The sequence below is a fragment of the Xyrauchen texanus genome, chromosome 48 (assembly GCF_025860055.1).
Source record: "Xyrauchen texanus isolate HMW12.3.18 chromosome 48, RBS_HiC_50CHRs, whole genome shotgun sequence".
Classification (NCBI taxonomy): Eukaryota; Metazoa; Chordata; class Actinopteri; order Cypriniformes; family Catostomidae; genus Xyrauchen; species Xyrauchen texanus.
The window spans coordinates 19073947-19095060 of NC_068323.1; the positions used below are offsets into that span (position 1 = coordinate 19073947).

Sequence of the window (21114 nt, forward strand, 5' to 3'; positions counted from 1 at the left end):
ACCATGTGACATATCTCATAGTTGCTGGTTAGACAAGGCATCATATTAAAAATATACAGCATTTAATTATGTTCATATATTTTCCAAACATCCTTATCTAATGGATATTTACCATGTTTTCTCCTCTGTTACAATGATAAATTAAGTTTTTAGATCAAACTTATGAAACTTCAGATTTCACATATAACTTATATTATTTGTAGGTTTTGTGCCCAGAAATCTTTTACTACATTAGTTATTTCACTCTTCTTTTAAAAATAAGTGTAGTACTGCAGAAACATGGGACAAGTGATTTTACTTTTAAACAGAACCCCAGTTATAATCATTATTTTCCTCTTTATTTTTTCAAGTTTTATAATCACTTCGTGTCAGAAAATGTTTTAAATCAGTGCCACAGCAGCAAGTTATGTGTAGGAATCAAATAAATGTTCACTTTGGTCTCTAAACAACAGATTTGTAGGTCCAACGTCAAGTTAACAACACATGATAAAGACGGTCTTAATAGACAAACAGAAGGTAAATATATTATCAATAACAAAAAGGCTGATGAAAAATTAGAAGGTATTCAGTTTATACTTGACATGTCTTCATTGTATAAAATCTCAATAACTTCTGCCAGTAACATTTCCAATCTATTGACAAATCTATTATCGGTTGCAGCTTTAAAGTGTTCAAGTATAAGCATGGTGCTACATATGACAGATTGTAACAAAAAATTTCAATGCAAAACAAGGCTTTTCCTTAAAATAGCAAAAGACATAAGACAATGCACACAAGTGCCGTAATTCACCTGCGGTATGGTACACTCTTAAAATCATACTTGCACTTTGTTGTTCCTCTTTAACCGCTGACATTAACGGTTCACACCGCATGTACCAGAAATGTTCAGGAAAACAAACTTAAGTTACTTTCAGTTACTCTATAAATGTTACAAGACTCAAATATAGACACATGTTAGAATTAGATAATCAATAAATATACAAGTGAGATTTCCATGAGTAAATTACCAGTTTATAGGAAGCAATGAATAAGCACTTCCTGTAAAGGTCACCTTGAACAGTGCAATTACAATGCAATGCAATTACAAACATATTTACGGAGCCTTTAAGCATCCATAAAAATATTATGTAATATGCAATGATTTGTAGTGGTGTACGTTGCTTTAAATATCAGAACGTAGTGTTATTTTCCATGAAATTATAGTGTGAACTTGGTTCAATTTGTTGTATAAGACACATACAAACAATCAGTAGATATTTAGATATTTAGATATTTAAATAATTTAACATACACCTTTTCTTTCCTTTAACTTAAATTAGTTAAATATGTAATAAACCCTGATTTAAGAGGTATATACACCAATGTAAACAAACACATTATTTATATTAGATACATTAGTTATGCATATTAAACCAATCAAGCTTCCATTCATCTCTTTCAGTGTTTGTTGAGTTGTCAGAGCTGCAGCAGCTGCTGGCAAAGGGTCTGTATGATGTCTCTGTGCTCGTACAGGTACATCTGAGTCTCCCACAGCATGTCAACTAACACAGCATCACTGACCTCATCCAACATCACTTCCTGAGACAGCTGAGGACTCAATCTGAGAAATGAAAGAAGGGAGGAAGGACAGAAGAAAAACAAAAAGCAAGAAAGAAAGAAATTAAATTTCATGAAAAACAAAAAAAAGAGTGAAGAACATTTAAAGACAATGAAACAAAACAAGAAAAAATGAGAAGTAGAAAAAATGAAGGAAGAAAGAAAAGAAAGGAAGAAAGAAAGAAAGAAAAGGGAAATTACATGGAAAAAAAGAGTGAAGAACAATAAAAGAAAATTAAATGAAAGGACAAAAGCAAAAAGGGGAAGGTAAAAAGAAAGTCAGAAAGAAATCAGAAAGAAAGTAGTAAGAAGATGTAGTAAGAAAGAAGTAGTAAGAAGTAAAGATGTAGTAGTAAGAAAGAAAGATAGAAAGTAGTAAGGAAGAAAGAAGTAGTAAGAAGTAAAGATGTAGTAAGGAAGAAAGAAGTAGTAGTAAGAAAGAAAGTAGTAAGGAAGAAAGAAGTAGTAAGATGTAAAGATGTAGTAAGAAAGAAAGAAATAAAGTAGTAAACAGCAAGTAAGAAAGAAGTAGTAAGAAAGAAAGATAGAAAGTAGTAAGAAGTAAAGATGTAGTAAGGAAGAAAGAAAGAAGGTATTAAGTAAAGATGTAGTAAGAAAGAAAGTAGTAAGAAGAAAGAAAGTAGTAAAGATGTAGTAAGAAGTAAAGATGTAGTAAGAAAGAAAGGAGTAAGAAGTAAAGGTGTAGTAAGAAAGAAAGAAGAAGTAAAGATGTAGTTAGGAAGAAAGAAAGTAGTAAGAAGGAAGAAAGAAAGTAGTAGTAAGAAGTAAAGATGTAGTAAGAAAGATAGAAAGTATTAAGAAGTAAAGAAGTAGTAAAGTAAAGATGTAGTAAGAAAGATAGAAAGTATTAAGAAGTAAAGAAGTAGTAAGTAGTAAAGATGTAGTAAGAAAGAAAGTAGTAAGTAAAGATGTAGTAAGAAAGATAGAAAGTATTAAGAAGTAAAGAAGTAGTAAGTAGTAAAGATGTAGTAAGGAAGAAAGAAGTAGTAGTAAGAAAGAAAGTAGTAAGGAAGAAAGAAGTAGTAAGATGTAAAGATGTAGTAAGAAAGAAAGAAATAAAGTAGTAAACAGCAAGTAAGAAAGAAGTAGTAAGAAAGAAAGATAGAAAGTAGTAAGAAGTAAAGATGTAGTAAGGAAGAAAGAAGAAGTAGTAAGAAAGAAAGAAGGAAGAAAGAAGTAGTAAGAAGTAAAGATGTAGTAAGAAAGAAAGAAATAAAGAAGTAGTAAACAGCAAGTAAGAAAGAAGTAGTAAGAAAGAAAGATAGAAAGTAGTAAGAAGTAAAGATGTAGTAAGGAAGAAAGAAGTAGTAGTAAGAAAGAAAGATAGAAAGTAGTAAGGAAGAAAGAAGTAGTAAGAAGTAAAGATGTAGTAAGGAAGAAAGAAGTAGTAGTAAGAAAGAAAGTAGTAAGGAAGAAAGAAGTAGTAAGATGTAAAGATGTAGTAAGAAAGAAAGAAATAAAGTAGTAAACAGCAAGTAAGAAAGAAGTAGTAAGAAAGAAAGATAGAAAGTAGTAAGAAGTAAAGATGTAGTAAGGAAGAAAGAAGTAGTAAGAAAGAAAGATAGAAAGTAGTAAGGAAGAAAGAAGTAGTAAGAAGTAAAGATGTAGTAAGAAAGAAAGAAGTAGTAAGAAAGAAATAAATAAAGTAGTAAGAAGTAAAGAAAGAAGAAGTAAACAGCAAGTAAGAAAGAAGTAGTAAGAAAGAAAGATAGAAAGTAGTAAGAAGTAAAGATGTAGTAAGGAAGAAAGATAGAAAGTAGTAAGGAAGAAAGAAGTAAAGATGTAGTAAGAAAGTAGTAGTAAGAAAGAAAGATAGAAAGTAGTAAGGAAGAAAGAAAGTAGTAAGAAGTAAAGATGTAGTAAGAAAGAAAGATAGAAAGTAGTAAGAAGTAAAGATGTAGTAAGGAAGAAAGAAAGAAGGTATTAAGTAAAGATGTAGTAAGAAAGAAAGTAGTAAGAAGAAAGAAAGTAGTAAAGATGTAGTAAGAAGTAAAGATGTAGTAAGAAAGAAAGGAGTAAGAAGTAAAGGTGTAGTAAGAGAGAAAGAAGAAGTAAAGATGTAGTTAGGAAGAAAGAAAGTAGTAAGAAGGAAGAAAGAAAGTAGTAGTAAGAAGTAAAGATGTAGTAAGAAAGATAGAAAGTATTAAGAAGTAAAGAAGTAGTAAGAAGTAAAGATGTAGTAAGAAAGATAGAAAGTATTAAGAAGTAAAGAAGTAGTAAGTAGTAAAGATGTAGTAAGAAAGAAAGTAGTAAGTAAAGATGTAGTAAGAAAGATAGAAAGTATTAAGAAGTAAAGAAGTAGTAAGTAGTAAAGATGTAGTAAGAAAGAAAGTAGTAAGTAAAGATGTAGTAAGAAAGATAGAAAGTAGTAAGAAGTAAAGATGTAGTAAGAAAGATAGAAAGTATTAAGAAGTAAAGTAGTAGTAAGAAGTAAAGATGTAGTAAGAAAGTAAAGATGTAGTAAGGAAGAAAGAAGTAGTAAGAAAGAAAGATAGAAAGTAGTAAGGAAGAAAGAAGTAGTAAGAAGTAAAGATGTAGTAAGAAAGAAGTAGTAAGAAAGAAATAAATAAAGAAAGTAGTAAGAAGTAAAGAAAGAAGAAGTAAACAGCAAGTAAGAAAGAAGTAGTAAGAAAGAAAGATAGAAAGTAGTAAGAAGTAAAGATGTAGTAAGGAAGAAAGATAGAAAGTAGTAAGGAAGAAAGAAGTAAAGATGTAGTAAGAAAGTAGTAGTAAGAAAGAAAGATAGAAAGTAGTAAGGAAGAAAGAAAGTAGTAAGAAGTAAAGATGTAGTAAGAAAGAAAGATAGAAAGTAGTAAGAAGTAAAGATGTAGTAAGGAAGAAAGAAAGAAGGTATTAAGTAAAGATGTAGTAAGAAAGAAAGTAGTAAGAAGAAAGAAAGTAGTAAAGATGTAGTAAGAAGTAAAGATGTAGTAAGAAAGAAAGGAGTAAGAAGTAAAGGTGTAGTAAGAAAGAAAGAAGAAGTAAAGATGTAGTTAGGAAGAAAGAAAGTAGTAAGAAGGAAGAAAGAAAGTAGTAGTAAGAAGTAAAGATGTAGTAAGAAAGATAGAAAGTATTAAGAAGTAAAGAAGTAGTAAGAAGTAAAGATGTAGTAAGAAAGATAGAAAGTATTAAGAAGTAAAGAAGTAGTAAGTAGTAAAGATGTAGTAAGAAAGAAAGTAGTAAGTAAAGATGTAGTAAGAAAGATAGAAAGTATTAAGAAGTAAATAAGTAGTAAGTAGTAAAGATGTAGTAAGAAAGAAAGTAGTAAGTAAAGATGTAGTAAGAAAGATAGAAAGTAGTAAGAAGTAAAGATGTAGTAAGAAAGATAGAAAGTATTAAGAAGTAAAGAAGTAGTAAGAAGTAAAGATGTAGTAAGAAAGTAAAGATGTAGTAAGAAAGAAAGTAGTAAGTAAAGATGTAGTAAGAAAGATAGAAAGTAGTAAGAAGTAAAGATGTAGTAAGAAAGTAAAGATGTAGTAAGAAAGTAGTAAGTAAAGATGTAGCAAGAAAGATAGAAAGTAGTAAGAAGTAAATATGTAGTAAGGAAGAACGAAAGCAGTAGTAAACAGCAAGTAAGAAAGAAAGAAGAATGGGGGTGAGAGGTCATCAGTCAGATAAATTATGAGATTAAATGATAGGAGAGGGGAATTGAGAGAAGGAAAGGTCAGCATTGTCTCACACTTCATGAAAGCGTGGGGATTTGCATAACACACCCTAACCGTTAAAATGAAGGTGTGAATCAGTCATGAGGATGTTTCTCCACTCGCCTCTTTATAAAAGCAAACTCATTTTTACTGAGAGAATGAACAGCACTGACCTGTAATAGTTTATATCAGCCATCTCACACCACGCACGGGCTCGGTCCACTGCACAGCCATCTGAGTCCGTGCACTGAGAGACAAAAAACAAAACAAGACCTTAATTAAAAATAATGCAAGCACAACGCCTACCATCACAAAACATGTGTTTGTGCTGGACTGTGAGAATATAAATCCATCCAAAAGACATCAAAATCATCTGAATCACAATTTGACAGTCAAATTGGAACTTCACCAGAAATATACATCAGACGGCCCATAATGTGTATGTACCATCTGTACCCAATGGCAAATTTGACTGCTTTGGTGGTATGTGCAAACTCACACAGTCCACAAGCATCTTGCCCAGTTCTCTGACGCCAAAGAAGGTCTTGGCCAGTTCCAGAGGGTTTGAAGGCCTGAAAACATCAACCGAGTTCACTGCTACCTGAGGGGGTTTACCGGTACCCAGTGAGACGACCACACCTAACCTGCACATGTCTGCCTCATGACCCTGAGAGCGAGAAACAGAGACTGGCATATAATTGGCATACATTTATTTTTTTTAGCAATGTGCAATTGTACTACATAATGATAAAGTTATCTTAAAATATTTATATATACACATATATATATATATATATATATATAAAAAAAATATTCAGATAATTAAACTGCTTTACATTCTTGTAGTAGAAGAGTTAATCATTGATAAAACAAAAAGCAGCTTTAGAATACAATGTATTGTTTACTACCGTATTATTGATCATAAGTCAATCATTGGCACACAGTTCACAGCAATCCATTTCACAAGTGAATCTGTCAATCAGTTGGAGATTTATTATGAGGGCTTGTTTAAGGATCCGTCAATGAACAGCTGTGTCAGACATGCTTGTGGAGCGTCTCGGGTGTGTTGCGTCATAAACCTAACATTTTTAGGTCACTGTGTCAAGCTAAATATTGTTTAATACTCAATCTTTAAACACATCTTGCGATCCCTTAGTTCAGTTTTGTGCTCCATCAAGTGTTTTGAATGCAAGAACGTAGCGCATGTTTGTGTTTTCTGCTGCTCAATATACACACACACACACACACACACACACACACACACACACACTACTGTGCAAAAGTTTAAGGCACAAATGTTGCATAGTGAGGATGTCTTCAAAAATGATCCCATAAATAATTTTCATTTATCACTTAATTTCATTCAAAGTCCAGTAAACATAAAAGGTTTTAGGCACATAAGATGTTTCACATAAGCATTTGTCTTAAGATGGTTATTTATATCTTCAGCTTTAGTGTGTCAATAGGAAATATAAATGTTAGACTCTCAAACATTACTTTTGCTAATAGAAAACATTAGAATAGAAGAACAGGGAGCCCTGCAACAGATTTCATGGCCCGCACAGACCCCCCCACTGAATATTGGGATTACATATAGAGACACAAGCAATTGAGACAGCCTAAATATATAGAAGAACTGTGGTGAATTCTTCAAGAAGCTTTGATCATCCTATCTGCCATTTACATTTACATTTATGCATTTGGCAGACGCTTTTATCCAAAGCGACTTACAGTGCACTTATTACAGGGACAATCCCCCCGGAGCAACCTGGAGTTAAGTGCCTTGCTCAAGGGCCCAACAGTGGCATCTTGGTGGTGCTGGGGCTTGAACCCCCAACCTTCTGGTCAGTAACCCTGAGCCTCAACCACTGAGCCACCACTGCCCCCATCTGCCAACAACCAAGAAAAGTGTCGAGGTATATCTAGGAGAATTGGTGCCGTTTTAAAGGCAAAGATGGCCACACCAAATATTGTTACTCAAATACATTGTTTGTTTTATTCAAGTCATTGAACATAAGTCAACAGTCGACAGCAATCCATTTTGCAATTAAGTTTGTCAATCTGTCTTGTTCTTACAGGACATGTTGTTATGATCCGTCTACTGTCATACATATTCATCAGATGGAACTTTGAGCATCTCACTGGTTTTCAGCATCATAAATAATGCATTTTTAGGACACTGTGTCAAGTTAAAAGTAGTTGAAACTATGAAAATCGGGTTTCGAGATCCCTGCATTCTATTTGTGCTTCATCCAGCTGTCAAAAACACGGCAAGTGTGACTATCTCTCATTCTGTGGCCACGCTTCTTGTGAGGTTTGAGGCTCGCCGAACGCCCCCTGGTAATGCGGCTCAAAAAAAACACTAAGTTAAATGTACTTCAAGCTTGAATTGCTGTGATGTCAGAAGGCACGATTCATTGTGTAATTTTTTTATTTACCCTAGATTAAATATGACATAGTCGATATCATTGGTTAGCTAAAAGCAAGTCTTAAATAGGGGTGTCTTGAACAGACCTGTGCCTTCAGAGCTTTGTTGTACTGGTGTATTTCTGTCATGGCGTCAAGTGTCGGGTTATTGGCCAGCAGCCCTCCATCCAGAAAGCGTCCCATTGGCCGAAAATATGTTGGAGCGGCTCCACTGGACCGAGCAGCACGCCAAACTAATTGCTCTGAGAGAAAGAAAGAAAATTTGAATGAATTCAAGAGAGACAGAGAGCGACGAAAGAGGGCAAAGGATGATTAACTGGACACGTTTTGTCATTAAAGAAACTAACGACCAATTAGCGCCAACGTGGTGTACAATTGAGAAATACAAATCACCAGAAATCTTTTATACTGTAAAGGAGGAGGCGAGAACTGGCTTGGCAATATAGATCATATTTTAATGAAGAACTGAAATGAAAAGACAAACACCCAAAAGGTGTCAGACAGCTGCCCGTAAATCTATCTCTCTGTCTCACTGCAGTCTCCAGTCGGCCTTTATCCCTTTCTGAGGCTTGATTAGCCTGATTTGGGGCCGGGTGTGTAGCATCATGACCCGGCCCCGCCCTCCGCCCTGTCACACATACGTTTTCTGGGAGGTTTAAGAATATACTACTATCAAAACATCTTCATCCTCCCATTCTGCAACAGTGACAATGCAACTTTCTGCATCAGTCGAGATAGATAGATTAGCATAACGAGACTGCGAGAACGAACACAAGCAAGAAAGCGAAGTTACCCTGCGGCACCGTAAGGGGTTGAAATGTTGCTGTAGCCATATAAGGAGGGTCTCTTTGCTGGGCTGGCGGGTCGTAATTACGAAACAGATGCAATTCTCCAGGGTGTCTGTCGGCGAGAACGCTGGTCACCATCACCCTGAGATAAAAACAACAGAGAAAATATACTTAATAAGCGAATATAAAAAAGGCTATACCTATTCGTCTGAACATGTACAGACTGCAGTACCTGGGGTGTGTGACTTCTGTCATCTTGGTATTTTCTCCAAATTCATTCTTTAGAAATTCCTCCAGAGGGCCGGTCTCATAAGGCCGAGAACCTTTAAACACCTCTTCCTTCATCCTGAAGTACAGACAGCGCAGATACTCCATTGATTTACCTGCATGGGTAAATACACATGCTAAAATGATGCTGTTGAAGCCACAGGAGTCAGTGTATTCAAATATGTTGGGTGTTGTAAGGCACCTGGGAAACATTATGCAAGAGCAATATGATAATAAAAATATTATTAATCAAAAAGATTTATTAATAATAATCACCTTCCACCAAGTAACACTGGTCCTTAGCATACACATTGTGATATTATACTGTAGATAGGTATACTTGGGGCATTAAAATACAAATGCCTGAAATATTTGGCCAAATCTCACAAAGAAATGTCTTTGTGATATTTCACCTTATAAAATACACATATATATATATATATATATATATATATATATATATATATATATATATATATATATATATATACATATATATATTACATTACAGTAATGAGGTTATAAGAAAGGGATGGGGCAGAATATTGCTTTATTGTCCAAAAAAAAAAAAATCTGAATAAAAGGCTTCATTCTCTTTATGCAAAACATAATTTCACATTTTTCTTTCTTTTGATTTCGGGATGAAATATGACCCAGCCATTTTTCTTGACCGTTTTTGTGAAATTCACCATTCATATAGTGTACATATTTATCAACTAGACAATTCTAGTATTTACATGCCATTTTTTAAATGAAGTTTTAGACATGTCTACCCACCGTGTACAATAGCTAAGGCCAGTATGCCACCAGTGCTGGTTCCAGACACCCAGTCAAAAAGTTCCCTGATGGGCCGTCCTGCCTCTTTTTCCAGAGCGATCAACATCTGGATCAAAACCAGTCCTTTTATTCCTCCGCCATCCAGGCACAACAATCTGTCTATTCTTTAAAAAAGAAAAGCAAGAGAGAGATTATTCTATGTACACACGTTACCTTTTTATAAATGTTAACTGGATTTAATCAGACTAGGTATGGGTATCGCCAACCAACTTTTACATACAGTATATCGTCATACATAACTGTATCACAATTGAAAATGCACCAAACGCATGAGAGAAACAAAACACCAAACCAAACAAATAAAGTATCCATACAAAACAAAACTGAAAAAACTAAACAAGAAACAAAGCAAAACAAACAAAATATACAGGAATCGACAAGTATTACAATACATCAATAAATCGTTGTATCGGCACGGTCCTAAATCAGACATTTAAAGTATTTAAAGTAAGTGATATCTTTACTCTGCTAACAAACAGATACGTCAAGCATACAAACAAAATCAAATACATACTTTCCGCTTCTTGTTTTGAGTCCATCCACCTCTGCAAATCCCCGAGTCATTGATGTAACAGCTGCCGCCACATACATGATGTCATCAAATCCTGTAGGCCAATCACACAAGGTGTGAGAGCACTGAACCAATTAGATAAACTGCAGAGATACTTCAGTAATCAGGACATAACGCTTAGATAATTATCAGCAGGTTGCTTCAATAACCATGGGAAAAAGCTTCAAATAGAAGATTTAAGTTCAAGATTTTAAGAAATTAAGAAATGCTTAAAGTCTTTTTAGGGAGTGAGGGACACATCTGAAAGCGTAACTGCAGAGAAGAGAGGATAACACAAACAAGTCACATTTTTGTTGCCAACTGAAAGGAAATGAAATGCCATCATTAACTTCTAAAAGTGCAAAAGAAACAGGTACTGATGGACAAAGGTTAAAGTGGCAAGAGGAAACCAGAAGTCTGGGGGTGGGGCTTTACCTATGCCAGGAGGTGGAGCTTTGTTGACACTGGGGAGTGGAGTGTCAAAGGAGGGTGGATGACACCGTTCAGCTCCTACACTACACAGCATGTTTAAGAGCACCTTGCGGTTGGGCCCTTCAATATAAGCGTAGGGTTAGACACATGCACACGGCCACACCCACACCATGCACACGAAAACAAGTAAGAAAGTGAGTATGAGATGATTGACTGCATGAATTAAAAAGCACAAGAGCATTTTTTTTTTTTTTAAAGGCACTGCATTGTGGTAGACCAACACACAGTCATGCAAGCAACATCATGTAGGTGACGGATTTATGTGTGATTTACTCAACTATAGCCAATCAAAACATTAGGACCCATCGGACAGGTTGTGCCAGATTTTCAGATAATCTGTGCAACTAGAAACTGAGAGAGCTTGAACTCATTGCAGACTCTACTAGTCTTCAAACTAATGTCAAATCTCACATACACCTCTGGTACCATCCCTCTTTCTCTCTATCATCCTCTCACCCTTGCTGGTACGGGCAGCAATGAGTCCAGGTGTCTCTCCCAGGTCATTATGAATCTCCACATCTGCCCCAAACACCATGAGAGCTTTGATCAGATCCATGTGGTCCAACTGTGAGCCCAGACGTCACAGCATGAAAGATAGAAAAAAAGGGTTGTAATCTATGACAACACTTGATTTTTTCCGATAGCCACTAGTTCCAAAGAGCAACTATCGGCACAGATTAATCTACCTCTAGTCACAGTTTTATTAAAAAACAGCATTCATGGGCGAATCTCACAAAAACAGATCTTTTGACAGATCGGATTGCTATCCCATTGAGTAAGCACATTCCATTAACACAGTTACCCACATTAATATAAATCTGATCAATTCACTACATGTGCTACATGCAAATAAAACAGAGTTGCCATCCGTGATTGTGCCAATGAAGGGCAGTGAATTAAAGAGATGCGATTTATTATACAATTCCAATTAGTGACTTTGCCCCGTATGTCTGTGCATATCTTGTCGTAGGTTAAAGCATGTCATGCGCGTCAGCTGCGCTAATTTTCAGTGTTTAGTTTTGTCAGCAATCCGCACCAAATAAATGAAGAACAATGTTCTGTCTCTACTACAACATGCATTCATTTCATAATTTGTTATTATGTATTGCGCGACTCGAGCCCCATGCAAATAATCAATAACAGATGTTATGTTTCACTTCTTTCATATGTGTAGCTCTGTTTGGGCGGAGTAAAGTTTGCATATGTGGCTTGAACGGCCAGATGCATTTACACTTGACAGAGTTTCGAATAAATTGCATCTCAAACCACCTCCTCTGGTGAACGGATTTATATCGGTCTTGGTTTTTTCATGATCGGACAGCAATCCGATCAGCAAAAACATGTCCAAGTGTAAATACCCCCTAAAAGAAAGGCTTAATTTTCTTTCTGCAATTAAATGATATTTTATCATTTATTTTATTTTAATTTCGCTGAAAAATATGAACCTGACAGGTTTTTCATTTCGGGAGATTCCCCCATTTACCTTCATGGCGAGGTGCAGGGCTGTGTTTCCATCCTGGCCCTTGATATTAGGGTTGGCTCCATGTGTCAGCAGTGTCATTGCAGCCTCAAAGCGCCCCCTCTTTGTCAGGATGTGTAACGGACTCTCTCCGGTCTTGCTCAGGTAGTTGACATTACACCCTTGGCCCATCAATAGACGACTCATCTACAGAGAAAATGTAGGACAGTTAGAGGGCTGGTCATCCTTCAGGTGAAATCAAAGAAAAATGATGAAGTATTCCTGACCTCTGCAGTCTTGGCCCAGTGAAGAGGTGTTCCACCATAGAGAGGATCCTCTGCCAGAAGTTGATTCGGGTTAACAGATAAAATTGCTTCTGCACAACTAAATGAAGAGGATTTGAAATGAGAATTAGAAATGGGTTCATTAAAGACAGTTGGTTCATTAATATCCTCTATTATCTAAATTGTATTTGTTTTTTTATTAACAATTTTGCTGATTCCATTCACAAATTAAATAAATATAACAGAAACATCATAAATCACACAAACACCAGTGGTCATAATTATTTACGACATTAAAAAAACATAAAAAGTTTACTTTAAAAAAACAATAAGAATGCACACACATTTAAAACTGCAAATCCCTCTCCACTGCCCCTCCTTGAGAACCCTCAAAAAAAGGCCAAATATCTATCAATATATAATTTTCCCTGCTTTCTACATGTCACCTCCTCGAATGCCACTACCCTGCACATCTCTGTTCACCACTCCAAAAATGAGGGTGCTGGAGCCAACTTCAATCCCCCAAGAATGATCCATTGCCTAAAAAACAGCGACTGGGGCAAAATAAAATTTGAGTGTCCAATACGTCACACATAAAACTCTGAACCCTCAACCAAAATTCTTGGATCTTAGCACACCACCAACATCTTCTGACTGGCATCACCAGCAGATGGGTGTGTCTTCAAGACTATAGGGTGTCCAATAGAATCTATGTAAAATCTTAAAATGCATAAGGCACACCCTTGCATCTCAAGATGTAGACTTGACATTGTTTTAATCCTAGTCCACACTCCCTCCTCCAAAAACAACATAGTTGCTTAAGAAAAGCTGAAGCTCCATCCTCCAGACTCTGAATTAACAGGGAGTAATACACTGATGCTTCATGACTTTTTTTCAAAAGCAGTAATCACAACTGCTGTCTCTGCTGCCTTAGGGGGGTGCATACTACTTCCAAAAATAGTACAGACCAGGTGGCACAGCTGTAAATACCTATAGAATTGAGACCTGGGAATCCCACAGTGTTGAACCATATTTTCAAAGATCTCAACACTCCACTCTCATATAGATATCCGAGTGTAGAAACCCCCTTCATAATCCACTCTGACCAGCAGAAAGGGGACTTATTAATACAGAATTTTGAGTTCAGCCAAAAGCATCTTTTAAAAAAGGCATCATTTAAATATAGCATAAGGTTAATTTGCATCCCTCGTCCCTGGTTAGGCTTTTACATAAAATCAAAACAAAAACAATTTCAAATTAAAATTTGCCTGCACCTCTTTTCATTAAACTTCATGGCAGTGTGGATTGGATAGCCATTACTTCCCATGACGTCACAGCGGGCTCCGCCACCTAGCAGGCCCTTGACCGCCTCCACCTTGCCAAGACGGCATGCTATGTGTAGAGGCGTTTCCCCAGTGGCGTTCAGCTCGTTCACACCCGCGCAGAGCTGAGCGCACAAAGCCTACAACATTCCAGAGGAGCAAAGAAAATTACACAATCAGAAAAATTAGGGTACATGTAATCCTCAATGTCTGTGAAACCAAACTTTTCACTGGTAGTAAACGGGGCTCAAGCATGAGGAGGATCCGCTGGCTCGGAGCCAGTGCGAGAGAGTATGTGGCCAGTTGGAGGAACGGTGACTTGCCCTATTGTGCCAGGGATTAGGTTCTTACATTTGCTCACCATATATGTCCATATGTGTTTTTATGCCTTCAAATTTGGTTTTCTGTGATGTTTTGAACATTGTTGTCTAGACGGCAAACAAAGATGAGGTTTTGTGGAAATTGCAAGAATAATTTTATGTAGTCAAAAATGTTTTGCACCATATGCCATCATTTTTCAGCATAAGTAGGTTTATACATTTACAAGTGTCAAGGCAATAAATTATACTGTAACTTAAATTACCACATTTTCTTGATATTTAGCTTTTATTTTAATTATTCTTATTAATTAAAACCCTACTTTTTTGTAAATAAAACATATTAATCATTTAAAATATTTTTAAATATAGAATTACTTCTGATTTATTTAGCTAATAAAGCAGTTACTGTAAATATTAGTATTAAAGGAGACTTATTATGGCCCTGTTTACATGATGTAATATAAGTCTCAGGTTTCCCCAGAATGTGTCTGTGAAGTTTTAGCTCAAAATACCCCAAGGATCATTTATTATACCAAAACATTTAACGAGACCCACCGAAAACTGCGTGTTTTTGATTTCACCCATAAAGAGGCATTTACAACAAAATGCCTCTTTATGGGTGAAATCAAAAACACGCAGTTTTCGTGTGTCTCTTTAAATGCCAATGAGCTGCTGCTCCCCGCCCCCGACATAGCTCTGGTCTCCATGAATACAATCAGAGATAATGGTAACTTTAGCTGCATTAGCCGTGGAATCAGCTAACAAGCTCATTCGGAAAGGCGATTTGCAAACATTCACAAAATATAAAGTGTGATACTTACATCTACATTTCCTTCAGAAACAAAACTTGTCCACTGTGTCTGCAGTGGCTCTGATGCCGGGAGTACATGAAGACTCTTGTTCACTTTTACAGCCAACAACAGAAGACTTATGACGCTTATAAAGCTGAGACATTATTCTTCTCACTGTATCTGACCCAGCACAAAAAAAAAATGGCGGACTGTGTGTTGATCACTCAGGGAGGATCTTTGATAATAGGGTGGAGTCCGTCACCAGTCGTGGGCGTGGCCTGCTATAATATGACATCACTTTAGAGCAGAAACGAAAACCGTAAATTTTTGATTAATAGAAATATAAGAAAGAGGAGTGGGTGGACTTTAACATTGTAGGGTGGTTGTGTACACACACACACACTGCCGACTCACATTTATGTACAAACTTTTTGCTTAATAGGTCCCCTTTAAATAAAACAAGTATGTTTTGTGGAGAATATTTTGCAATATTTAGCCATTATAGCCATTATTTTAATTCATAGTAAAAAATCAGTTATTTAAAAAATTATTATTTACCATTTAATATTTTTTCTGGCATATTTAGCAATTATAGCTATTATTTTAATTATTATTATTAATTACAAACGTAGTAATATTTTTGTGAAGAACTAACAATTATTCATTATTCATATTTTCATTATTTTTCATTTATTATAAAAATTCATTATTTTTTTTCATATTTAGATATTTTATTTAGTATTAAATACAAATATTTTTCTGACATATTTAGCTATTATTTTAATTTTTATTAATTACAAACACGTTTATTACATTGTAAGCTTTCTTTACAAAAATATTGCTGACACATTTAGCTGTAATAGCTATAATTTAATTATTATTATTATTATTATTATTATTCTTAAGTACAAGCCTAGTAATATTTTGTAAAAAAAAAAAAAACCTCACTATTTAATACAAATATAATTTTTTTCAGACATTTTAAGCAATTATAGCTATTATTTAGATTATAATTATAAAATAATAAAATTAAATAATATAACCTAGTAATATTTTGTTAAAGAACTTCTTAAAACCATTTACTTAAAAAAATACTTACATATTTAGCTATTGTAGCTCTTATGTTTATTATAATAATGAATTAAAAACCTGGTAAGCTTTCTTTTCAAAACAATTTATAAAAAAATAAATACAAATTCTGGCACATGTAAAAATTAATAGCTAAGAATAAAAAAAAAAAAGAAATTGTGGCAGGCCAGTGAAAATATTAGTGCAAGTCCGAATAACTGGCCCAAACGTGTCAATGGAAAAAGTCTTGTCGTTTTGCCTCTTACCTCTATAATTAAAGTAGAATCTTGTTTAGCGGCGAAGTGCATGGGCGTTTCTCCATTTTTGTCTTTGACGTCCGTGCGTGCCTGGCATTCCTCAAGCAGTTCACGCGCACAGCCTACATCTCCCCTCTCACAGGCCAGGTGCAGCGGAGTCTGACCCTGACCGTCACGAGCATTCATCTGGCTGCAGAGGACCATCAACAACACCGTGGTCAGATTGGCAAACGTTGGAACATGAAAATTATTAATGGCCGTGTATGGAATAGCATACTATTATTGTAGTATATAGTATGATGTACACTGTATGAAAGTTTTCTGAATGCATAAAAATTCCAACATATATAAGATAATATATAAAATAACTGGATGCTACTTGCTAAACTAAACATGACATGCCTTTAATGAGATCATGTGACAACAATGTATTGTACTACTGTGTGAAATACTGTAACTATTGTTGCATATTACATACAGCTTTGCATACTAGTTTATAAAAAGAAAGTAGGCTGTATACAGTTTGATCATTTATCATTTCGCAAAGTCAAAAATTACCTTTGACCTTTCAGGATCTCTCACCTCAAAATGTAATTATGCTTTAGACAGTCTCTCAGTCCAGTATCCACAGCGATGTGAGCAGAGCTCCAGTCTGGGTGATTCCGCAAACAATCTATGATTGGCTGGAGCGTTTCAGGTTTAAGTGGTGGGTGGAGCATTTCGTAAAATGGGCGGAGTTTGAGGGCATATTGAGGAAACCAATTCATGGCGTCTTCCTCTGATGCTACTTGGAACATCCTGAGAGCAACAAATAGAGAACAAATTCACAAAGAGATTTCTTCATGTCTGAAATGCTAATCGACTGTATGCATACAGCTTCTATTGGACAATGAGACGTTATATTCAGCATGCTGGCATTTTTTTAACAGGAGCTTGGACACACAAAGGCTCTTTGTGTAAAATCTGTTTTCTTTGAATGCTCTCTGATTGTAGAAAAACGTAACTGTGGTTTTGTTTGCCTTCATAAATTCCAAGAAGACTGTCCTTTAATAAGTAGGAGCCTGATAAAAGGAATCTGTAAAGGACACCAAACTGATAACACATGTTAATGTCATATTAGTTGATGTTTTACATGTATTCTTGAGCATCCTCATATTTAAATGCTCCACTAAATGTCACCCTCAGCGGCGTGGCCGGTGTCTGAACGTTCGCAAACAGTATGACGTCGCTCAGCTGTTTCAAACGTCTTTTTACCTCTGAACGAAGAACTACATAGGTGTGCTGGAGCCATTAAGTTTCCTAACAACATAGTTTTCCAAAGAATATGGTTTTGGAGAGCATTTTCAATGGATGAGAGGTGTAAACATAGCAAAATCAATGTGAAAAGCATATTAGTGTGGATGTGGAAGGAGGAAAAAAAAACACTATAGAAGGTCTTGAATTCCCACACAGTAGAAATATAAGACTAGTTTAGATAAAATCTCGATCCCTTCTAGACTCTAGCAGTGAAGCACACACTAAGGCCTCACCTCAGAGCCATGGACGGTGACTCGGGACATAGTAGAAGGCAGTCCCATGACTGGCTCTGTTGATTCCTGTACAGGGCCATCCTCCCCTCCTGCTTCAGTAGCACTTTCCCATTATACTCCGACAGCTGCACGTCCCTCACACGGTACGGGTTCGAGAAGAGATTCGACACAGAGCTAACTGTGTCCAGTATACGGCCCAGAAACTGCATGGTGACCTGGGGGAAGAGAGAGGCGTGAACAGGACACCTTTTGACCAATGAATTTCCATGACTTTTCAGGTCAGGAACACAGGAGTGTGTATTCACTATAGAAATGTCCATTGATCCTAGCAGATAATATGATTTATCAGCATGCATCAAGAACTTGCTTATCTGAAAATATAACATATGCCTGACACATCATCAGCATGTACGCTATACACCTGAGACTAATATGGAGCTTGATCACAGAATGAGTCATTGATGTGAGTTTCAGAACATCAATGATCAAACTGTTGCTGCAAGACAGTGGTCCATGCAAGATCATGCAAGATCATGCAATATTAATGTTCACCACAACAGCAACCATAGCCACCCCTAGTAACCTTTGCATTGGCTGAGCGTGTTCAATATTTGACTGGTTTGATTAAGATGTATGAAAAGGGTTTTTAGATGCGTGCACATCTCACTCATCTCAAAACCGAAAGTGTCACCTTTAAGATGTTAGCATTTTATAGGTCGCAGTTTAATCGTCCGATTCTCGCAACCACGATGCAACTGACGTAAACCAACACCTTTCTTTCTGGAAACAGTACCACCAATTCGTCAAACAGTCAAAAACAACCATAGGCGACTTTGATAAGAGCTTCCAAGAACAGTCAGCAACACTCATTTTAATCATAATGACTCATCTATGCGTTAATTCCTGTTGAATTACAAGCCTCTTATCACATATTATGTCTAAATCCTCCATTTAATCACCTTACCTTTCAGTTAAATCATTCTCCAGTACGTTATCGGTGCTCAGACTCAGCAGGTAGGTTACTTTTGACAGGACATCAACAATCACTGCATCACAACCAACCCTGAATAAGCTTGATTGACAGGCGCGAGAGCCAATCAGCACCCGTGTTGTGACGATTTTTCGCTATTGAGGGTGAGGGGGCGTTTTTGACGGGGGAAAATGATCCATTCAGGATTCATTTCGTGTTTACTAGGGGCTCTAGTGGCTCGAATAGTTTCAAGACTTTTAATATAATAAAGCTGTGCTTTATTTAAATATGCTTTAAGCGTTTTTTATAACACCACACATAAAATGGCCCTTCCATCAGAGAGATATAAATAAAATAGGTGTGTGAGTGTGTCAGTCAGGGGAACGGCCCAGCCCTTTTAACCAATCAGAAACGGACTCTGCCTGTCAAGTAATTTTCAGGGGTGGGTTTACGATTTCTGAGGCCCCAAGCAACAGACCAGCCCCAATTTCTAAAATGTTTGCTTAAATGACATAATATTGATTTTAAATTCATCCTATCTCCCATTGCAGCCAATCATATTCAAAATGTTTAATTAAATAAAAATCTAGTTAAAGATAATTAATGTAGGCCTACGTTTTCCAGTTTTTCCACAGTACAGTAGCCTAATAAAAAAAGCAATATTTACCTACATATATTTTTACAAAACAAAACAATTTTCTTCCCTTTTTTTAATGAACAGGGGAAGAACTACTTCACTCACAAACATTTTGGAATTCATTTTGGAATTCAGATGTTAGAGCAGTTCGTTATAACGCGGCAACCCGTTTCATCTTAACGCTGCCTGCTCATCACCGTTCGTAGCTGGCCCACCGGGAAAAGTCCCGGTTCTCACTATGGCCAGTCCGCCCCTGCCAGTGGACCTCCAACGTGAACAGCTCTGAGAGCGCTGACATCAGTGCATTCATGTTTGTATGGTACCCAGAACAACATGTCACTTTTCAAGCTTTTCTACCGATATCTGGGGCCCTACGTTTGCGTAGGCTAGTGGTTGAAACCAGAGGCGGCTGCAGCCGATTTTGCCGGGGCTTCAGCCCCGAATGTTTTGAGTGTAGCCCCGAATGTATTTTGAATAGTTGACTGACAAATATGAAACCAGACAAAAGCCTATGTAAACCCCCGAAATCACAAGTTGCCTTATTTCATTGTGCTTTGGCTTTGCACATACTGCATACAGCCTGTAAAAATAGACATAGGCATAATCTAGCCTATAGAATAAGTTCCTTTGCTGTCGGTAGCCTATGGGCGACTCCGTTTCTTCCTCTCTGTTGAATATGCAGCAGGTAGAGGAGGAGCTTGCGCAGTCGTTGACATCAACTAACCTTACTTAGTGGAGAGTTAACGGCAATTAGCAGGAAAGACAGCAAAAATTAAGCAAATGAGGCTTTGGGGATTTTTCCGAAAGAAGTCAGTGGGTAAGAATTCACATTTGTTTTTGTCCTTAAAGTCTTAAGATCATCATCTAGCTGGCTTTCACCCACAGTAGCTAAACCTCAAGAGTCTCTAATCTCCATAATTAGATTGATGCATCTTGGTAGCTCCGAGTTAACACCGTCGGCTCTCACGCCGGAGACCGAGATTCGAGCCCCGTTTCGATGCGTACTTTTCTTGTTTATCAGGTGTTGTTTTCGCTAAGGATAACCAATAAGCATTATCATAAAATGTATGTGTGACTCGTTTTGTGATATTAGTTTGTAGGAAATATACACTTTGATTTGATTATATGGTTTTGTAGAGTGTAGCAAAGATGAGCAACAGATTGAGGAGCAGCAGCAGCAGCTGTGCCAGAATCAGGCATGGAAACTGGTAACAATTAATCAGTCACTTTACTTTAGAGAAAGTTAAAAGTGAAACATTGTTTATCTCAATGATCCTAATGAAAGGATTTTGACAGATGAATTATTCTCATAGAGATGATGAGAATTATATACAGTTCGATGCCATAGTGTGTCAATGAACTTAGACTAAAGTCATTCATGTATTGCTTTAACTTAGGATCTTATACATCATTTTGACTATTTATGTCAAAAAATATAAATGATTTATATTCAGTATTTTTTTTACCTCACTTTACTCACTATAATATATCTCTTTTGTGATTACTTTATTGCAATGTACATGAAAATTCAAGAATCATGATAGATATTAGGGCAATCCCACTGATCTGCTCTTCCCAATACATTTTCTTCAATGGTATTGGTCTGCAATTTGACATATGTAGCACTTGATGAATTAGTTGTTTGAAGCTGATTTGCAATAAGTTATGTGCTGTATCTGTTCTTTTGCATCACAGATGATTCAGGGAGGAGAGAGGATGTTGAGGATAGTACTTGAGTGGAAGATTTAGGAACTGTAGAAACAGGCCCAGCCAGAGCAAAACTCAAAGAATACCCTCTCACCAGCTTTGGACTACAGGGAAGTGGTTGCTAGTGTGAAAATAAAATTGTCTGGGC

At 36.2% G+C, this 21114-nt stretch overlaps 1 protein-coding gene across 2 annotated transcripts; it reads right to left on the bottom strand.

Moving 5' to 3' along the window:
- Positions 1-317: 317 nt before the first annotated feature.
- LOC127639718 (85/88 kDa calcium-independent phospholipase A2-like) lies at positions 318-18725 on the bottom strand. Of its 2 annotated transcripts, XM_052121892.1 has the most exons (17): positions 18617-18725; positions 17653-17867; positions 16706-16921; positions 16133-16313; positions 13640-13827; positions 12369-12465; positions 12106-12288; positions 11079-11187; positions 10566-10682; positions 10095-10185; positions 9521-9684; positions 8709-8859; positions 8482-8618; positions 7776-7930; positions 5761-5928; positions 5435-5508; positions 318-1600 (listed from the first exon to the last, which is right to left on the bottom strand). In XM_052121892.1, the coding sequence occupies exons 2-17, from the start codon at positions 17859-17861 to the stop codon at positions 1456-1458; spliced, it is 2385 nt and encodes a 794-aa protein (XP_051977852.1). In that variant the 5' UTR covers positions 17862-17867; positions 18617-18725; the 3' UTR covers positions 318-1455. The 2 variants fall into 2 exon arrangements, with proteins under 2 accessions (XP_051977852.1, XP_051977853.1); XM_052121893.1 differs by lacking the exon at positions 10566-10682.
- Between the last annotated feature and the right edge of the window lie 2389 nt (positions 18726-21114).